The sequence below is a fragment of the Chlamydotis macqueenii genome, chromosome 6 (assembly GCF_036417535.1).
Source record: "Chlamydotis macqueenii isolate bChlMac1 chromosome 6, bChlMac1.mat, whole genome shotgun sequence".
NCBI lineage: Eukaryota > Metazoa > Chordata > Aves > Otidiformes > Otididae > Chlamydotis > Chlamydotis macqueenii.
Window position 1 is genome coordinate 31,596,401 of NC_141561.1, and position 20,994 is coordinate 31,617,394.

The window sequence follows — 20,994 nt, forward strand, 5'->3', positions numbered from 1 at the left end:
AAAGTGAACAGGGTGCCAGGAGAGTCGTGGGGAGCACTGAGAGTACCACATACGGCTCAGCTCATGGTACTAGGAAAGCAGTGGGGCAAAGCTTTTGGTGTCGCACCCAAGGCCTGGATGTAATCTCTACTCTTTACTTGCAGGCGCTCGTGTTAATGCCAAGGACAATATGTGGCTGACTCCTCTTCATCGAGCAGTTGCTTCAAGAAGTGAAGTGAGTAAGATCTGATTACCCTGCTTTTACATGTAAACTACATGCTGGGGGGAAAAGCAAACCATGGAGAGCTGTAGTAGGTAGCATGGTGATGCAAACAGGGAAAGCATTTTCTGTGTGCGAGGCATTTAATTGCAGTGAGAGGCCAGCTTTTACAAGTCAGTTGTAGCTGCTTTTGAGCTTTAATGTGGTTGATTTTCGTCTTGTGGAATGCTTTACGTTACCGTAGCAAGTCATATTGAGCAACCATCAGCTGGAGTGAGTGACCAGAACTGAAGCGAAACAGAGTCCACAGTGGTCTACAGTGGCCACATCATCTTCAAGTGGTGAAATAAAGAGGAATAAATCCATATGGATATGTGCACGCTGTGCGTGGCCCAGAAGGGAGTGGATGTGTGTGTGATCCAACACGTATTACCACGTACTTTGTTTTGGTTAATTGCATTTCAAGGCATCCATTAAGTTTCTGTTAATGCATTTGATTCATGCGTAAAGGAGGGTTACCCCATATTTCTTCTGCTTGACAACTAGAACTCTTCTGGCATCATGTTTTACTTTTTCCGTTGCTATCTCAAAAAGGAGCAGCAGTAACTATCAAGAATGTAGCTCAGGCATGACTGTGTTTTCAGCTGCACCATTATTCTTGGCTTTCCATTTTGGACCTCCCTGGCTACTTGTGTTGTCCTAATACTTAGTTAACAGTGAGCCCCAGTGCGGACCGAATTGGCTGCTGAGGGCGAGGGGAGGGGTTATGAAAGAGACAGAGGGTGGCTGTCTTCCAGCGACTGATGGACTTGAATCACCTCCGTAACAGTCCCAGCATTTGCCAAGCCTGGAGGCAGGAATCCTGGGCTCGCTTCTCAACTCGAGCATTGTTTGGCTGCTGGCTGAGCTTCCCAGCTGCTGGCATTCATTGAAACCCTCTGAAAGGAGTATCTGATAGAGTATGAATGCTGTAATGAGGCAAAATACAAAAAGCCATGTTGGAAAACAAAGGTCAGACTTAAACCTTAAAAAACAGGCACAATCTTTCTGATGCGGGAGTTGCAGTGGCTTTGGTTTCTTTTTTTTGGATGCATCAGTATACATGACTTTTATTGTCAGTGACAGTCCTAACAGAAAATTTGTGTCTTTCTATGGGTTTGTGTCTCATTTTTAACTCTTTGTCAGCTGAAGGCTAATTGCACGATGAGAAACTGTCTTCCACTGTGCTCGCAGTTCTGGTACCTCAAAGTAAGCACCCAGGTGCAGCAGGGGAAGGCACCAGCCTTTGATGCCATTTCATGGGCTGCTGTATGTTTTATAAACACATGTAGCTTTCTTCTGCTGGTCCTTTGCCTTTGTTGCTTAGAATCAGTACTTCTGCTAATAATTTTGAAAAATACTGTGTTTTGAGGCTTTTTCCGTGCTGTTTTCACTTTGTTGCACAGGCTAACAAACATGCAGCTTCAGTAGAACAGACTGAGATGGATAGTGATAATAGTGAATTCATAGTTCACAGTGACAGGGGAGATGAAATTCATGGTCCAGATGTTGACCAGTAGGACTCAGTGTGGTTTTTGATGTTCCTGTGAGCTCGCTTGCTTTTAGAATGATCACCAGAAGCTTTCACATAATTCAGAAGCTGTCCCCTTGAATCTTTCTATAGATTTATTAAAAGCATGAACACATTTTAACTTAAGTCTTAATCACTTTTCAAGTAGGCTTTAGGGATTTAAATGTTTATTTACAAACCAACAACCCTCAGGTGTGTCTGTGCAGGATTGTTAATGGATGTATCAGCTTTCAGCCTTAGGTGGTTTGAAAAAGTAACTTCACTCTGATAACTAGAGACACTCAACACAGAGGCTTAAACCATAGCTGTGGACTACATGCACATGTAGAAATTATGTTAATAAGAAGGTATAGCTCATGCTCTCAAAAGCAATAACATTGAAACTTCTCCATAAGGATTTTAACATTTTGATCCCAAAGCTGATAGAGCAGCAAATTTGCAGATGTAAACAAAAATGTGTAAATGTTTTTTTGAAAAGGCTAAATATTTTTAGCTTGGACTTTTCAGCCCTTACTGTTTACTTCTAAAAATTCTCCTTTAACTTTCTTCTTCGTTAAGAGTCAAAGTGCATGCATTTTCCTGCTGACTTATCCCAGCTGGGTAGGTCTGCAGGGAATTACATTTAAATGATTTCAAAAATTGTAGGCCTGTAATTTAGAAAAGAAGATCCTGTTGAGACATCAACTGTGATATATTATTGGTGCTGTAAGAGGTGCTACATCACTAACTGTGAACAAATCTGTTGGAGGACAGGTTGTGAGAAGGCTGTAGAAAATGAAGTTGCTGAGATCGGCTGAGGAGAAGGAACTAAAACTCCTAGTAATGGACATGTTGTTGATACAGACTGCAGGCACTCTCCTGGGCCGTTCTAGATGCAAAAGTGCTATTTAAACACATGTATGTGTTTGTTATTAGTTAATAAAATTTTGGCTGGGCTTACCAGAAAGCTTTTCAGTTTATGTAAAAAAGAATAAGGACCTATGTGGGACTAGGGCTCTCTCACTTACCAGATGTGAGCTGTAGTCAGCAGACAGGCCTACTTGAATGCTGCTGTGACCCAGTGGTTCCTCTGTATTTTGTTTGTTTGTGGGGGAAAAAAAGAAACAAAATATGATTTTGAGAGAGACTTTTTATTCCATCTGACTTTCTTAATGGCAGATGCATGAGTGGAGGCAGAAAATTCTCCAGTCTCAAGAAATAACAGTACACTTTCCCACTGGGAAATATTCACTTTTAACCAACAAAATTAGCCTTAAAAGATCTTGTTTGGTCTCAGGCTGACAGAATGGATGTTGCAGTGAAGACCCTTGGCCTGTGCTCAGCCCTCAGGGAGGGAAGGAATGCTAACGCAAACTTGGGGACACCAGCATCAACCCTTGCCTGTGATTCTCATGTTTTTGCAAAGCTAAAATTTTGTTTTCACATGTTCTGTTTTATTTCCTTTTTTTTTCCTGTTTATAAATAAAAATAACAGCAATTTACTATTATTTCACTGTCCAAAATGATGTACTTTTCATTTTGTAAATAATTTCTGTAACAGTGAGTCCAACTAAGTACCTTCATTTCTTCAATGAAAGCACAGTTATGGTGACTGAGGTATGAAGGTTAATTAACCCAACAGTTTGGGCTCTCTGCATAGACCGCTTTGTACGTCCTAAAATCAAACTGGGAATTTTTTGTTGTGAAGACATTGCTCTAAATGACAGCAAAGGTAATGTGTACTCTGGCATTTAAATCAACAATACCATTTCAGTAACCTGGGAGGATAAGTAATTTTCTCCTTCTCCCCTCCTGGCCATGTCTGGTATCCATAATTAACATGCATGTGTAGTACGATCGAGCTGTCAAGAACATGGCCCCTGTATTTATTCAAACTGCTTGTTTATGGGGATAACCGTGTTGCTATTGCAGGAAGCAGTGCAAGTATTGATTAAGCACTCGGCCGATGTCAATGCTCGGGACAAGAACTGGCAGACCCCGTTGCACGTGGCGGCTGCAAACAAGGCAGTGAAGTGTGCGGAAGTCATCATCCCCATGCTGAGCAGCGTCAACGTCTCTGACCGAGGAGGGCGGACGGCACTGCACCATGCAGCTCTGAATGGCCACATTGAGGTGTGTTGTTTAAGAGCGTAATTGATTGTTGCTTGATTGATTTATTTTCCTGGTTCAAACAGTTGTCCTGCTGTGTCTGGATCTAGATTGAGCCCTGTATCCCTGACCCCCACAATTCCTATCAGTCAGCTGCTTTCCAAACTGTGCGCCAGGTTTCCTAGCTGCAGAAATGAGAGAGTGGCTGGAAAGTACCTGTACCGAGCTGGCATGCAAGTGGGGTGTGCATGCAGGCTTGGAGAGCTGGCTGTGCCACCGGCTCCAGCAACTCACATGTATCCTTTGCTGTTTTGCACCTGACCGCCTGTGAAAATAAGAGTGGCAGAATGGAAAGAAGGGAAAACTGGTGGATTCATTTCATGCTGGAGAAATGTTCAGTCGTGTGACATCCTGTCCGTCTGCTTTTGTCATTAGTCTCCTAGAGAATGTGCTTCTGGTTTTTCTACTTGCCTTATTCAAGTAAACCCTTCTAGTCTAATTACTGTTTCCATATTAAAAAAACATACTTTTGTAAATAAAGCCCATATGTAAAGGGTTTTGCTAGCATCTTTAGATCTGGGTGCAAGGATCCTTGTTTGCCCATTACATACCTGAAGATCTAGATATGGAATAAAAACTGTTAGACTGGAACAGTAGGCTTCTGTCAACAGAAGTTGATCAGTGGTACTGTAATTAAAAGAAGAAAGAGGAATGGTAGTTCCTGTAAAACGATGATGGTGTTTAGCCTTTAAAACACTGCATTGTAGGAAAAAGGTAGTAATGCTTGAGGTCTAACCATCGTAATCCTACATAATCCATAAGCTCCTGAGCTTTTGGATAGAGTGTATCAGAAATGTTAACTGAATATATGCTGTAATTAGCTCATCTCTTTATTGTGGCAAAGCAGTGTATGAGAGGAAGACAGTCATCCAGCTCTGTAATTCATGATTTTAGAATGTTTTGCTAGAAAAGATAGTTGTTAAATGTTCTCCATTCAGTTTCCTTTCTTTTTTTTCCTGATTTTTCTTATGTTGGATGACTTGCAATAGGGAAAGTAGCTTTTCACCTCTTAGCTATGCTGTCTAAAATTCCAGCATCATATGCGAAGCAGGCTGGTGCCTGTCCAACTTAATGAAAATCACCGTGGCATGGCAAGAAATAGACACTCCTTGTTGAAAGATCAAGCAGATTTTAGGGTTTGTAACCTCACCATCTGGAGGTATCTTGTCACAATCCGCAAGAAAACCCCTTAAATTGGTCTTAACAGTAAAATTTAAGAGCAATGTTTCTCTTCCAAGCCTGTTCCTGTTCTAGGTTGTTTGCCAAGTGGAATTTGAAGTACACTGGAGTAGCAGCGCCCTGCATGCTCTCAGCCATCTCTGTGGATGCGGAACTTGTCCTGGTTTACTTGTGGCCATCACTGGTCATTAGTGCACACGGCTTTGAACAGTATTTGTGTATTTATCATTCAAAAGCAGGATTTTATGATCCAAATGTTATTGCTAGAATGAGTTGTTATAAACTGTTGAGTGTGTCATCTATAGGGTTGGTTTACTTGCTGTTGTTACTTCTAGATGGTGAACTTACTCTTAGCCAAGGGGGCAAACATCAATGCTTTCGACAAAAAGGACAGAAGAGCTCTTCACTGGGCAGCATACATGGGTAAGGCTTGGACTGTTGCTCCTTCTTTTTAATTTCCTATTCACAAAGCAACAGCATTTTTTAAAATAGACAAGAGCAGACCTGGCCATGGACAGTGAGAGTTGCCTTTACCCTGAAGAGGGAAGGGCTCAGCTGATCTAAATACCCGGTGTCCATTTACAGTTTTGCACCTGGTGACCTGACTGATTATAATATTTGAGGTGTTGTGTGCCCTCGGCCAGGAACTCTTTCATCTGACCTGTCAAAATCTTTATTTTAATCCTGGCACTTTTGGAAATGAGATAATAGCAGATTTCAAACTGTGAGAAAAGCATATTGTGTGGTTTTTTGATATACACAGACAGATGGAAAGACTCTTGCCAGTGAATGTGATTTGGCTTTTGAGCTAGCGAGTGTTGAACTCCACTCTGTAGAGGTGAAAGGCTTTTACATTGTGCTGGACAATTTTGCCCTTAATTCGTTTCAGAAATTAGTTATGTACTTTTCCAAATATTTAGATAACATTTAACACCTGAATTAGGAATGAGATTTAGGAGTCTGTGGTGTAATTTGGACAGAATTTAGATAATGAGATCTGAGCATCTTATAATGTAAACTCTCATATGGTTTATTGAATGCTGAAATATCTTTGGGCACTTTGGACTTTGTCTGTAAAGTGTCCTAAGTTCTGCACACGACCAGAGCTGCATCTGTCATAAAAGTGCTGTACAACTCAGATGGAGCACAACTGTATGTGCTGTTTGACATAATACATTTTTAATTCTAAGACAGCCAGCTCTGCTTCAACGTGAAGCAATAAGGACTATTCCTCAGTTAGCCTTGATTTAATTTTGGTGGCTGGGAAGGCAGGCTATGTGGTTTGAAACCATCAGGGAGAGGAGGAAACTGGAGATACAGGTGGGTTCTAAGTTGCATTTTGAGATGCTCAGCTCCTTCCCTGTATTCTGTAGGGAGATCCTAATGCAGGAGTAGGCATTTCACTCCTGAAGACAGATGTCCTGTCAGTCTGGTAGCCAGCTCTCAGTCCGTGTGACTGTTGAGGCTATTGCAATTATATTAGATTGCAGACTTAGTATGTGTGTATAGACTGTGAGTTCAGATTCAAACGTTTTTAGAACAATATTCAGGATTTTTTGCACAGTTTTGTGTTAATGATACAGTTTTGGAGGGTCAAAAATCTGATCTAAAGATCAGTGGATTCAGTAGAAAATCTTGTTTTTGTATTGGTAGGCTTTAGATCAAATTCTGCAGTCACTTGAAATTTAGTTTTCTTTGTCCTCAATGCTGCTGGAAAAGAGGATACCTTCATTTTATCATTTATTCAAGATATTTTGTATTGCTAACAAAAAAGACCAACACGTGTTAGCAGTTGTGTCTACGGATGACATCAACAGGATGCTGTTTTGGGAGACCTGTATTGTGCTCCTGTGCTCACTGTTCTTTCTGTAACAGGGAGAATAATACACAAACTGTTTTTAGAGAAATAAATGGGAAAGAAATAAATTCTCTCAGTAAAGAGAAATTTCACACATCTGATGAAAGAGAATGCATATTGCATGGATTTCTTGACAAGGCCTGGAACTAGGGTTAAGAACATTTACAAAATTATTTTTTTTTTCCTGGTAAAACTGCATGAGCATTGTGAAAAAGCAGTGAAAGGGGCAATGCATTTTAAAAAGCAAGCAAAAGCAATAATCTGGGAGAAGTGATGCTGTAGTATGGTATACTTGTTGATTATTCTCTTTCATCTTTTGAAGGTCACCTGGAAGTTGTTGCCTTACTGATTAATCATGGTGCAGAGGTGACCTGTAAAGACAAGAAGGGTTACACCCCACTTCATGCAGCTGCATCCAATGGGCAGATAAACATTGTGAAACACCTTCTTAACCTGGGGGTAGAGGTACGTGTAACGTGCTCCTTGTGGCTTCCATGTTTCTCCACATTTGGAGATATTCTTTTCTTCTTTCTTATGGATGCTGCTACAGATATTGGCAGAGCTTCTAAAGAAAATAGTTCCCATTTTCTGGACCATGAAAAGCATCTTGTGCATCATGTGCTTTATTAGTTCAAGAGCCAGGAAACATTCTGAAATAAAAAAATGTCTGATATGGACAGTAAATTCTATGTCATCTTGCTGAACAAATCAGGAAATTTATGCTGTTCCTGCAGAGGAAGGTGGAATAATGAAGTCTCCCTTGACTTGGCATTCCCTTTGATACAATGAGCCCTTGTTCTCGACATATACTCTGTGTACTTTACTAAACTCCAGTTCTGGCTCTTCAAGTTTAGGGACCTGTGTTTCCGCTGTAGTTGACAGAGGGAAGGAGAAGAGAAGGATTATTTTCACTTTGGAAAAGATATATTTTTTTTTTTTTTAGGCCACAGACTTTTCTTAGTCTAATATTGTCAATTCAGTGGTTCAAAGCAGCAGTGAGATGACCAGAAGAGTCTGCATCAGAGATGTCAAATAAAGCCACTGCATTTGCCAACTTTATAGCCAGCTGGCTTAGCCTGCCAAAAAAATGTCAAAAGTCTGTGTTCACAGGCTCCTGCCTGTGAAGTTGAAGGGGAATACATGTTTCCTGTTATTAGCTGTACTATGCTAATAACTACCTTTAACTTTGACATTCTCCTCCACTGGGGACATGATCTTTGAGACTCTTGTATTTTGTGGAAGGGTATTCACATCATCCCCAAGTCTTTTGTACAATCTTCCTTGTCCTATTTTACAGAGCAGTTGAATTCTAAGCCAGTCATTAAGAAGTAACATAATCTTAATTACATCTTCGTAATACTGAGTTGCTGAAAGTGGTTTCTTATTGAAGTGCAAATGGCTGTGAAGATTCACCTTCCCTTCATTCAGACACCTTCACTCCTTTCCAAAAAGAAATCTGTGGAAAGAGCTCTTAAGCTTGATTCTTTTCACAAAAATACAATAGTCAATGTTTTAATTTTTTTTTTTTAAATAAAGATTGAGCTTTATATTTATCCTACTTTCTTAGTTATATGTAAAAGCTTTCCAGCTTGTTAGGACTTTTGAATTCATCATCATCATTACTGCTATCATCTTTAAGCTTCAGACTGGCTTTTAGAAATAGCTAGTAAGATACAAAGTTAATAATAGTAAAGGTAGAGCATTCCAAATTAATATACTCTGTGAGTCTATTTTTGTCAATGAAATTTGCTGCTGAGAAATATGCCCTATGACAGTGCAAGCCTCCAGCTATTTTGATTTGCAGTATGTGATGCATTATGTAAAATGGTAAGCTGATGTCTGTAATTTTAACTGTGTCTCCTTGTCTCATTTTAGATTGATGAAATGAACATCTATGGAAATACCGCGCTTCACATTGCCTGTTACAATGGTCAGGATTCTGTTGTTAATGAGCTGATTGACTATGGTGCTAATGTAAATCAGCCTAATAATAACGGATTCACTCCCTTGCATTTTGCTGCTGCCTCCAGTCATGGAGCACTGTGTCTTGAACTACTAGTGAATAATGGGGCAGATGTTAACATTCAGGTAAAACTTGCATTGCAGCTCTTCAGTTTTACTTTATCCTATTTTGCATACTTCAGGAGACTGGAAATTAAAATCCTTGATGGAAGTAGAGAGTTGCTGAAAATGTGGATCGTTGCATGTTTGTGAGAGATTACTTTCCAGCAGAGGAGCTCTCAGTGCTTCGATAATATAATGACAGCCCTAAACTTTAGGCCAGCCACTCTTCTGCAAACATGAACCATAATAAAATATAGTCTCAGGAGCTCTGTCAAAATGTTATCGCAGGGAGTGGTGGTACATCAAGGAATTATTCCTTTCTGGTGTTTTCCTTCCCCCTACAATATGGATTTAATTAAATCAGATTCTAAAAATTCCTTTTGACTTTCCTGGGGAAGTAAGAACTGAAGGTTGTTTGTTTACCTATTTCAGAGCCTGAGTTTACAAAGTCTGATTGTGTTTAGGATATCTGAATGCTCTTGAGATGCAATTGATGCATCTTGATGAAGCTGCAAGGGACTTACTGTTACCCAACAGAGAGGGTACTGGTATAGGTGGTAGAAGACTTGAGATCTCTGAGTTCATATAAGACTTTGGCTACTTTAATTTAAACTCTGTGTTTTTCAGTTTCCCATCTGTAAAACTGGTCTCTCTCTGGCAAGTCCCTTGAGATCAGTGAATAGTCAGTGCCATATTTAAACTCGGAATTGTTAACATGAAACTAGGGATTGTGCTTGCCAGTGAATGTGAAACCCCGTGCCAATAGATGTGCAGTGATATGACTTTTGAGGCTGTTACTCTTCCCTTGCTATTTTCTCAGCTCCTTGGCTTCTCCAAGCTCAGTTTCTTTCTCTAGAGCCCAGAACATTGATCTCTACTCATTTTCCTTTCCTTTCATATGCCTTCTCTGTTTTCTTACTGTCTTTTGTAGACATCTTATTTTTGATTGTATGGGCATTTACTAACCAATTTTTTTTTTAATATAGTGGCTTTTATTCTGGGATGTATCTATAAAATCCCATTTGATAAACAGGATATATTTCTTGAATATGTCAGAGACTGCTCCTACATAGTTTTGTGGTTCCTTTGCTTTTCTTTATTCTTCTCATTGCAAGGATTAGGGGAAATAATGACTGAATGGGAAATGTTACTTTAAAATAGTATTCAAGAATAATGTGTTGTATATCTGTAGGTTTCTAGCAGATATTGTATACAGCCAGACCTCTGAGGACAGGCTCCACTCCAGCCCATTTCCTGCTCATTGCTGAGGAACTGTTTTACTTGTATGCTTATACCTTCTGCATTTATCATCATGTATAGATTCAGTCCTGCAGACTTGGGAAGCCAGGGGAGGTTTTATCTGAAGAATAACTGTAGGATGTTGAGCTGAGAGACTTAAAATTGTTACCACCACTTTATATGCTGAATGGTTGTTTTTACATTTTGTTTCTGTTAGAGTAAGGATGGGAAGAGCCCGCTGCACATGACAGCTGTCCATGGGAGGTTCACACGGTCGCAGACCCTCATTCAGAATGGTGAGTTTCTCTGCCTGTTCCACAACTCTCCAAAAGATTAGGCATTTCCAAGGTTGCAATTTTTAGTTGTTCTGACCCAGAGTGCCAAAGGATTGCTCTTAGAGCTGCTTAGCTCTCCATCAGCTTCCGGCTTTGAGCTGCACTGGCATCTCTGCTCCAGTGTGTTATCACAAGTTGAGATTCTGGTTGTTAACAAAATCCCATATTCCTGCAGCTGATGGTGGTCCAGCTGATCTGTTGTGGTTCTTCACCTGAAAACAAAAGTTCAAAGCTTTATTTATGTCTTTTATCTGCCGAGAAAGAGGCACAACTTTCTTTCTCAAATAATTTAAAAACTAAAAAAACTTTTGAGTTGTCCTCCCTTAGGAGTCCTTGTGTTCTCAGACCATCCATTCATCAGCTGTACTTACCCCACCTCCCTTACCTCCACACCTTGCCACTGTCTTCCTTAAATGTTGAATAAATACACAGGAGGGTGGACCAGTACCACCCTGTTTGTTCTGGCATAGCCAGGATTCTGATTGTCAGTCATTTATCAGGTATCTCTTTTGTCCAAGAATACTACAGAGTATAACAAATATTATTGTTGGAGGTCTGGCAGAGGCCTGTTTGACAGAGGTTGCTGTTACTGATTGTTTACTTACACTTCCTAGCTTTGGCCACTATGCCGGACAGGATGGTCTGGGGCCGGTTGATTGGTTTTTCTCTTTGTCTTCCAAAATGCCAAACTTGGAACTTAAGTGTGAGATGTTGAAGATGGCTGAACAGTTGCGCTGTAAATGTAATGACATTTACAATTACACAAAACTGTATTTTAAAATGGAGGTCTTCAGTATATCATGCTTCTTTCAGGTCATCATGCAAATTGTTGTCATATTTCTCTTTGGATAAATAAAAAGGAGTTCGGGCAAACTGGAAGAAACTGTGCTTTACTGCCATTTTGAGTTGTTAGTCAATTATGCTCTCTGTGACTTACAGCTGTTGTTTACTCTTTGTTGTTTTTGTGTGTGAAAGGACTGGCAGTTCTTCATCTATCCTTCATGCCTCTTTATTCTTTTTTTTGTTACTTGGGTTTCACTTTGTTCTTTCTTTCTTCATTTGCTGCCCCTCTAATTTTAGTATTGTACCCAGATCTGATTGCAAGTGACTTTGTGCTTCGTTGCCATGGGATATTGTGGAAGAGAGAAATGTCAATGATTTGAAGAAATGGAGTTTCGTTCCGCAGTACTTAATAAGTTGGCTAAAGACATCAATTTCTGACTGCTGTCTCTAGTGACTTGCAGAGGAAGAATGGGTTACCTTAAAATTGGAAAATTGCAAATGTGATACCTCTCTTTAACAATGTGGAAGAAGAAAAGCTGGAGAATTTTACATAGATCAGCCAAAAATTCTGAAATGAGTAAATGAACAAACTATTTATAGACACTTAGAGAGGAGTGGACAATATCTGGTATGGATTTCTCAAGAGTGAAAGGTACTGAACTGTCATAATTCTCTTCTAGAGCAAGGTAATAGACTTTGTGAACTCAGCACAGTCCTCTGACTTTTCTGTGGGCAGGTGATGTTCTTGGAAACCTCCGCTGGTGGAGGCTTCACCCAGAGGAGTCTGTTCCAGCATTTTGCTGATGATGCTGTATAGTGCTTTACTAGAACTTTTCTTCTTGTAGTTATGGCCTGTTATCTCCTGTAAGTAGTGGACATGCAGTAAATATTACCGTATCCTGATGTTAGCCAGACTTTTTACATGCTGTCATAAAGTATTCTCACAGCAAACTAGTGGAGTATTAAAATATTACAGTGTTGATGCATAACTAGTTGAAAAACTACACTCAGAGGTTAGTAATAAATGGATTGCTGTTGAAATGGAAGATGTAGTGAGGGAGTTTTCAGTTTCCCTCCTGGGTCTGGTACTATCCAGTAATACTGGTTTTGGCTTTTGACATTTTAATTCCAGAAGGATGTGGGCCAGCTGGAGAGGACAAGGAGAAGGATGAGAATAGTGCAGCAAGCCTGACTTATGAGGAGAAACTGAAAAAATTACAGTTCCTTGGTCCAAAAAGAAAACAAGGATTTGATAGCAATCTTTGCATGGGTCAAAAGCCACAGCAGAGAAGAAAGAAATGATCTGTTTTTGCTGATTGTGAGGATAAAACATAAGATGGCAGGCTTAAATTGCAACAGGAAAAGTTCTACTGGAGCACTGTGGTTGTTCTTCAGTAAGACAGAGAGAAGGCACACAACACGCTTGTTGTTTGCAGTGTGTTCCTGTTGGCCTCTCGAACGCACACTATTTAACGTTGTTATCTTACAGGTAAGGTTGAGTGGCAGTGTCTTTACAAATGAGGGCATGGTTTCAGTGGGGTTTTTTTTTCAGTTTAATTCAATGCGTCTGTCTGTACCTTTAGATGAGCAAGTCTGAATCAGGTACTTGACCATTGTATGTCATCCTGTTCACCTATTTCCCTCCACTTTTCCCCATCACTGCAGCTGGAGAGGGAGGTGAAAATGCTGCTGTCAGACCGTGTCCAGTATCAGTGGCTGACAGCTGGCAGCTTGCTGTGTGCTGGTTCTCGATCTCTGAAATTTAGTGTCTCTGTGTCTGGACTGGTTATGCTGCATTCACTAGAGATAAATAACGTTTGTGGTCACTGGTTCACACTTAATCTTCAGTGTTAAACTGTACGAAAATGTCTTTTGCAGGAGGGGAAATCGACTGTGTTGATAAGGACGGTAACACCCCTCTGCACGTGGCTGCAAGATACGGACATGAGCTTTTGATTAACACCCTCATAACCAGCGGAGCTGACACTGCCAAGTAAGTGGCTGAAGTGGAGCTGTTTCTAGTGATCAAGTGTTATGTCCGATGCCTGGAAACACAGTTACTCCTTGGGTTCTGAAGTGTGAAGGTTAAAACAGATAAGCATAATTGGACTGTACTTCAGTGGGTGACATGGGACTAAAATACGAACACTTGGGAAGCGTGGAGGGGAAGGAAGCCCTGCTAAGTTCCTATTGTGCCCAGTTAGGTGGTTACAAGTAGTACAAGTACTGCTTCTTTTTCCTAAAGCATTGATGTGGCGCAGTGGTATATAATGTACATGAAATACGTATGTATATAAAGTGCATCATGATCACAGTTATTCCAGAAAGTCTGTAGCAATGAGCTTGTATAGGAAATGTAATTTAAAAAAATCAGATGCCTTCCAAGGGAATTGTGTGCATATTCCTTGTTATCTAAATTAGCCTAATATTTGGTGGCCTGTCATACATGGTTCTTTTGTCTTGTATCTTTTAGTATGACATAGGATAATCAATAGAAATGCAGTATTGCAAAGTAGATGTTATTAAGTATTTCTGATCTCAGTATAACTAGAGCATGTCTTGATATTGCATGATTTCTGATATTCAGATGGCTGAAATAATAGGACTGCTTTTATCTGATTTGTGGGTTTGGGAGTCCTCTTTGAATAGAAGGACGAGGAGTTGAAATTAGACACATTTCTAAATGTTGTTAGTGCTTTCTGCTTCAATTCAATTTTTTTTTTCTCTTGCACATGTGTCAAGACTGCACCCACAGTATGATAAGTATTGTTGACTCAAACATTGGCAGGTGCTTGATTTTTAAGAGTACTTGAGTATTGGTTAGTTATGTTTAGGATCTTATGTTCTGTCAAATAAAATAGCAAACCTGAAGGTAAACAAAGGGGTGTAAGATCAGAGTAATGCCATGCCATGAGGGAGATCTGTTCCAGGTGTTTAATAGCAGCATCTGATTTTATGAATATAAGTTTCCGGCAATTAGCTTGACATATATCCAAAATATAATTCAAGAGTCTTCAACCTAGAACCTACCATAGAAATCAGTGACTTCTCTTGACTTAGTTAGGAAAAGCTGCTTTCAGATGCAAATGAGCTGATTTTAATTTTGAAGATACTTGCAGCTCTCAGTATTTTGTTTGTTTGCTTGGCAATATTTAAGAAAGTGGCACATTTGCCCATATTCCTTTATTGACTGTCACCATGCAAACTTGGAGGGTGGAACAGATCTTCAATTGGCACTGATAATGAAATTCCACAGGCTTCAGCTAACGTCACTGGATTTTATTAACATAGTCAGCACGACAATCTTGGTGTCTAAATAGATGTACATTTTTCCTAGCTCTTTCTCCAGTACAGTAAGTTTTCAGTCTGTCTCTTACCTTGACGTTCAAGGGGAAAATGAGATGCAGGGGGATGGCCCACTGCTGCAATCAGGGTTATCCAGTTAGAAATTTCTATTTCACACTTGCGTGACTGGAACATTGATCAAATAAAATACTTCTTCCAGCAGCAGGAAAAAAAGTGAAATGAGAAGTTGGCTCAGAGATACCAGGCAGATCCAAACTGTGCTACTGTGCTAAACAAGGAGCATTGAAACGCTGGGAATGGGCTTTCATATGTGCTGCATGTAAATAACTCTGGCTGAGCTCCCTGAACTGGCTTTAAAAAGAAAACTCTGCAGCATTGTTAGCAACAACTGCAAACATCTCAGTCAGTCTTTGAGGCAACTGCATTTAAAGGGAAAAAGTGTGTAAGTGATGGGAGGAACCCGTGTGAACAGCGCTGTAGAAGTGTGACACTGGTTAGCAGATGTGCAGATACTGCATTTCGATGGAAACTGGCCGAAACATGTGCTGGTTGGAAATCTTGACTAAAAAGGAAAAAAAAATGCTTTAGATAACTAGGTGGAGAAGAAGATAGAGGGCAATGGGTGTAGGAAAAAGCACAACAAATACAGAATGTCCAATGTTAGCTTTAAAAAATGAATCCACAGCTGAAAAATGCGACCTGTTTAAACCAATGCAGCAGCTTGGTGGAGCTTGTGGTGTTTTCTTCAAAGAACAGGCTGTCAGATCGTCTTTTAATAGGTTTACTCTAAGATGTAGATGCTGACACTAGCAAAATTAAAATCTGTACAGCACCACAAGTCACTCCTCAGTATAGTGAAGTAGCAAGGAGGACAAATTTAATGTGAAGACAGATGGGCCTGTGGATTGTGGAAAGAATGAGTTTTTTAAAAACAAAGCAAAATTAGTTAAATACATATATATATATGAAATGTTGGAGAGAGTAAGACATCTTTATAAACATCCACATTCATTTTTGTCTAAAGCTTCCTAAGTAATTATGATTTACGGTGGATCTTGCAGAAAGACAAGTTCCTTAGTCTTTGAGTCCTTTTCCAAAATCCTCTTCCACCAGGTGATCATACTCTTCCATCCACCAATTGTCTTGTAGAAATGAAGTACAGATACGATTCCATCTGCTATTGTTCAAGAGTTTGTCATTTTTCAAAAATATATCTGCTGAAGCAGGCAGTAGGTGATAATCTTGTCAAGATAGTTGGTTTCAGAGGCCCCGTGTTTATGTGCACTTGGAGCACTGCCTGTAGGGTCACGTTTCTAGAATAACAAGATGCTTTTCACAAAACAATGCTAAATGACAGAAGCCAAGATATCCAACCACAGAAGTCTTCCAAGACAGTAAACAGTGGCATGCTTAGAGACAGAACTGGGGTGATTTGCTGATATTAATAAAAGCTGCCGAGTGCTCAGCTTGTTTAAAAACTGTATGGTTGCCTGAGACAGGTTTAGCCTAATGATAGGTGCCTAGTTGTTTTTTTTTCACCCAGCATGTCTGTTCTGAGAAGTTTATAGTGTAATTTAAAGGAGGGTCATGTGCTAAAGGGGTGGAAAAAGTGAAAGGGTGTGTGAGGAGAGTAGCTGGAGCAAATAGGAAAATTAGATATTTAGTTCTTGGGATGTGGGAAGACAACTCTAAGTAAGTGTCACGGCAGCCTAAAGGAAAGTGCGAAGAAGAGTCACCAGCTACCCCATCCCAAGGGGAAAGAGAGAGGAAAGAAGGAGAGGCTTTGAAAACCCACATGAGAGTGGATCTAAAGGACATTAACTGCGGGAAAAATGGAATTAGGAAATAATATTGAGAAGATTTCGGCATTTACTTTTACCTCAGAATGGCAGTTGCAATATGCGTAGCTGATGCAGAAATCTGTGCATCCTACAGTGGGAAATTGACTCCAGGCAATATCTGTGCTCTTAATTCCTCCCTCACCTTGGCTTTCATCTTTAATTTTTAGAAATCTTCCTGCCACATTCTGTTCAAAGCATAATGCCAAGATTTTGCTGTATATTTTTAACTCTTGAGAAGAGTGGTAAGGAAATACAGATAAAAATAACATGGCAGGAAGAATCTTCCTTGAAAAGGATAAAAAATGCTGCCTTTGTGGAAGAAGCTTTTGATGTGTTGTGTCTGTATGCAACCTGCATTTTCCCGTGACTCTGTGTGATGAGGCTGTTGTGCCTTTCAGGTGTGGGATCCACAACATGTTCCCTTTGCACTTAGCAGCGCTGAATGCTCACTCAGACTGCTGCAGGAAATTGTTGTCATCAGGTGAGTAAATCCCGCAGTGTCTGTGGAGCTCGAGTACTGTGTGTCTCTGCTGCTTATGGCCCCTTTATTCTCATTGTTGTGAACTGTTCAGATGAAAGACTTCCTGTGCTGCTCTGTTCGGCTGTGTGGTGTGGCATGTGGGAGCGTGCGAGGCTTTCCTAACGGCATGCTGGTACTTCCGTGCATCCTGTATCGTTTATGGCCAAAGCCCTTTTCTCCTAGCAGGCTCAGAGAGTTTATATTCATTCACTAGGAAGAGTGAGTAAATTTATTAACCCTTCCCAAACTGTAGGAATGCAACACACTGTTTTGATTTGAGTCTCCCCTGCCCCCCCACAAAGGAATAATTCAGGAAATTATCTCCTTGGGGCTTACACTGGTGCAGGTATTTACACTGACAATGATATATTGTAGATACAGCTGAAGTGTGTTTCTGAATCCAGCCAGAGTAAAGGAGTTAAGCTGGCCAAAGCTCGGTGAGCACAAGAGGGGGAATGAATGCCAGTGTAGTGTCAAGAGAGCAGTCTCAGGATCCTCACCAGAGTGCAAAGCAGAGGAAGCAGAAGTTTACTGACACAACCATTTCAAAAGAAGCAGTAATCAGGTGCCAAATCCAAAATTCTTTTTTTTCCAGGCAAGAGTTCCCATGAGTTAAAAAAACACAAGGCAGATCATATGATTTTTCTAGAAAATTGCTTCATTACTTAACACATTAAATATCCTACAACTTCTTTTTTTTCCCCTAAACTTGAATCCTGTAGGATATTAAAATGTATGAAGAGTGGGAATTATATACCCCATGCACTCTAGCCTTGACCACCAGATCAGGAAGGAAGAGAAAAATCTCTGGGTGACCAGAGTTAATACTGCCAGGCTTATATCCTTGGCCTTGTGCATCTCAATTAATATCCCTGCATGCTCCTGGAAGCCTCTTTCCAACCTGAAAACCACATGCGATAAAAATGGCCCAATTTCATGTTCAGGCTGACTCTGTGGTTTTTCCTCATTTCTTCATGTTTTCTGTCTTCAAGTCCTGCTGTCACAGTCCTCTTGATAAGTATCTGCTTCATAAATCCCTGTCACATAGTTTGAAACAGGGATGTGGTGCAGAGCTGGATGCGGAAATAGATGCTTGTCAACTTTGCAGCTCTTTTTATAGAGCTGCCAAACTGGAGCAGCCGCTCGCCTTTCCCGTGACAACCTCTTTCTGACTGTAGTTGCTTGCGTTCTGTTTTTTTTCCAACTAACTGATTTTTCTGTCTCTGCAATGTTTCTTGTGGTTTAACTAGGACAAAAGTATAGCATAGTGTCCTTGTTTAGTAATGAGCACGTGCTGTCTGCAGGCTTTGAAATAGACACCCCCGATAGTTTTGGAAGAACGTGCCTCCACGCTGCCGCTGCAGGAGGGTGAGTAGTTGTGACTGTAGCTGCTCTAAGTGACTTTATGGCTTCAGTGCAGATTTGGTGCCAGCAAACTTGACTGTGCCATCCACAGAGGAATTTATTGGAATGCAAGGGAAGCAAAGCAATCTGTGTCCAGTTTTAGTCACTTGAGGCTGTCTTTTGCCACTGCCCTCCTGTAGGGGTTGTTTGCAAAGTAAAGGAGACAGACTGCTTCCCTCTGCCACAGACAGCCAGATTGTGATTTGAAGTATGGGTTTCAGGCATAAATTTGAAATATGGGTTTCCTTTTCATGCTTCAGCTTTGGGTGGGGGTGCTACTTACTTACCCAGGTCTGTCTGTTGGCCACAGCTGTCACTGAGGGCGAGCAGTCAGCAGGAAATCATCAGCTCCTAGAGTAAAGCGAGTGAGAAGAAGGAGCTGTGGCTTCTGGGGTGCTGCTGGCAGAGGAGTTATTCCTAGCCTCCAGCTTTGGACTGTGTTCTTGTCCGAAAATGTAACTACGCAACAGTGCCCATCAGATGGCAACCCTGGAGTCCTAATGCAGCTCATGTCCCTCTTTCCCATTTTTCAGGTGCAAGTTTAAAAGTTTCCAAAATTAAAAAACAGCGAACCGAAACAACAGCAAAAAACCATCCCCAAACCAAACAAACAACCCCCAACCTCCAAATTAGAAAGTCTAAAGACTAGTTCTCTCAGAGTGATGCATTCCTGATAAGTGGCCAGAAATGGAAAAGAAAAATGAAAACTGAAATACGTCAATTTAAGTTGTAAATGTAGCATCCAGTTAGTTTAAATATTTCCAAATAATTGTCAGTGGAGTGCTTTAAGTTAACCTAGCAAAAGGACAAAACATTTGGCAAGCATTGAATTTTGACTCTTCTCTTGAAGACTTTATGGCTCAGCAAACAGCTGAAATGGAGCCTTGGCTAGAACCCAGCTTGGATTCTCTGGTTATAACAAGCACAATTGGTCATCCCTAGCAAATGCTTGGCAGTCTTTCTGGAAGTTATTTTTCCTTCTCAGTGGACCAAAATGTGTATCACAAAGGTTTTGTTATTAAAAAAAAAAAATGGATCTAAATAGTGTTTGTATTATTCTTATTATATTATTCTTCTTGATACTTGTCTCACATTAATAGGGGAGCTATGACTGTTGCTTGGATGGAGGTTAGTCTAGTGTTGTTCAAATACTACCTCTTCATTAAGGCTCTACCCCAAAAGAATAATAAAAACAACCTGGAAACCCTAAAGAGAAGGAGAGGCTTCATAAGAAGCAAAAGTGGCTCATGAAAATAAACCATATTTTTCCAGTAGCTTACTACAGTTGTCATCACTAACAAGTGTTTTTATTTTTAGTACGTTGTGGTGAGTGTTCTCTAGCTATTTTATGCAATAGCAACTTAAAGTAGGGATGAAGATACGCCAGCATATTCCATCCAGTATTTTTTTTTTCCTGGGGCTGGAGCTATACAAAAGGCATTAGTTTTTTTCCTGACACATGCCTGTTACTGCCATTACATTAATGGGAGTTGCATGAGTACTAGGAAAGAACATACTTCAAAGGCCTGCTCCTCTGATTGTGAACACAAATGATTTATTGCCCCTGTGACAGACAAGGAGTCTTGGAAAGTATTGTGCTTCTTCACATCATTTTCTGGCTTGGAACGGGAGCCAACATTAATGAAACCTTTATTTGCTTGAATTACAGAAGATACGGCAATTAATCTGGTTTATTTTCTGTTAAAAATTGCGGTGGATTTCTTCGACAGATACAAAGCAATAGAGCCCAACTCATCCATTTATATAAATGCAGTATTGATATGACAGTCACTTTAAATAGTTATGCCCCTTACTCAACAAAGCACTTAGAGATGTGCTTAAATATATCAATAGTCAACAAATCATATGAGAATAAACCTAAAAGTAACTCGTGTGATTAAATCTCACTAAGTAAACAGGATTTGAGCAAAGTGCTTACTGTTGAATGCTTTGCTGAACGGGGGTGGATTTCGTTAAATGTCACCTCTTCGTTATTAGACTGGCATTTTATAAGCTAGCAACAACTTTCTTCTAAAGTCTCTTATAAAATACCAGTTCAGCATGGGAAGCATTAGAGTACCGCTCCCATTGAAAATCTCCATACAGGCTGAATTCAGATCACATTTACTGTACTCTCTTTGGAAAATTATTTTCTTTTTCTTTTTTTTTTCTTTTCTTCTGCAGAAGAGAAGTTTGAGGTTTTCTAGAAAAAAATTGAAATAGTTTTTTAAATCTTAATTTTCTGTTTGATTGAATTTCACATTGTAGTTGGCTGTACCTTGGTTTTGCATGGCAAATAATGCAAAAATTGTTACAGTAACTTTTTCCTTTTTGGGAGCAGGGGACAAGACATATGTAAACTTCTGGTTTGTTCATGTTTTGTTTTCTTTACTTCTCTTTCCAGTAATGTTGAATGTATAAAACTCTTGCAAAGCAGTGGAGCGGATTTTAATAAGAAGGACAAATGCGGGAGGTAGGTAAATTGTGAAGCTCATTTAAAAAAAAGGAAAAAAAAAGAACCTAGCAGGCAAAGAAGAAAGACCACCTC

General features: G+C 40.1%; 1 protein-coding gene across 6 annotated transcripts in view; it reads left to right on the plus strand.

The window, feature by feature from the left end:
• The window catches only part of ANKRD44 (ankyrin repeat domain 44), a 140,989-nt gene that overhangs the window by 80,022 nt on the left and 39,973 nt on the right, over positions 1–20,994 (plus strand). For all 6 annotated transcript variants that reach the window (XM_086750712.1, XM_086750716.1, XM_086750714.1 and 3 more), the window contains exons 4-13: positions 144–214; positions 3,681–3,881; positions 5,432–5,519; positions 7,277–7,419; positions 8,830–9,042; positions 10,475–10,553; positions 13,254–13,368; positions 16,921–17,003; positions 18,347–18,410; positions 20,851–20,919. In XM_086750712.1, coding sequence (XP_086606838.1) covers positions 144–214; positions 3,681–3,881; positions 5,432–5,519; positions 7,277–7,419; positions 8,830–9,042; positions 10,475–10,553; positions 13,254–13,368; positions 16,921–17,003; positions 18,347–18,410; positions 20,851–20,919 — 1,126 coding nt within the window. The remainder of the gene's footprint in view (positions 1–143; positions 215–3,680; positions 3,882–5,431; positions 5,520–7,276; positions 7,420–8,829; positions 9,043–10,474; positions 10,554–13,253; positions 13,369–16,920; positions 17,004–18,346; positions 18,411–20,850; positions 20,920–20,994) is intronic.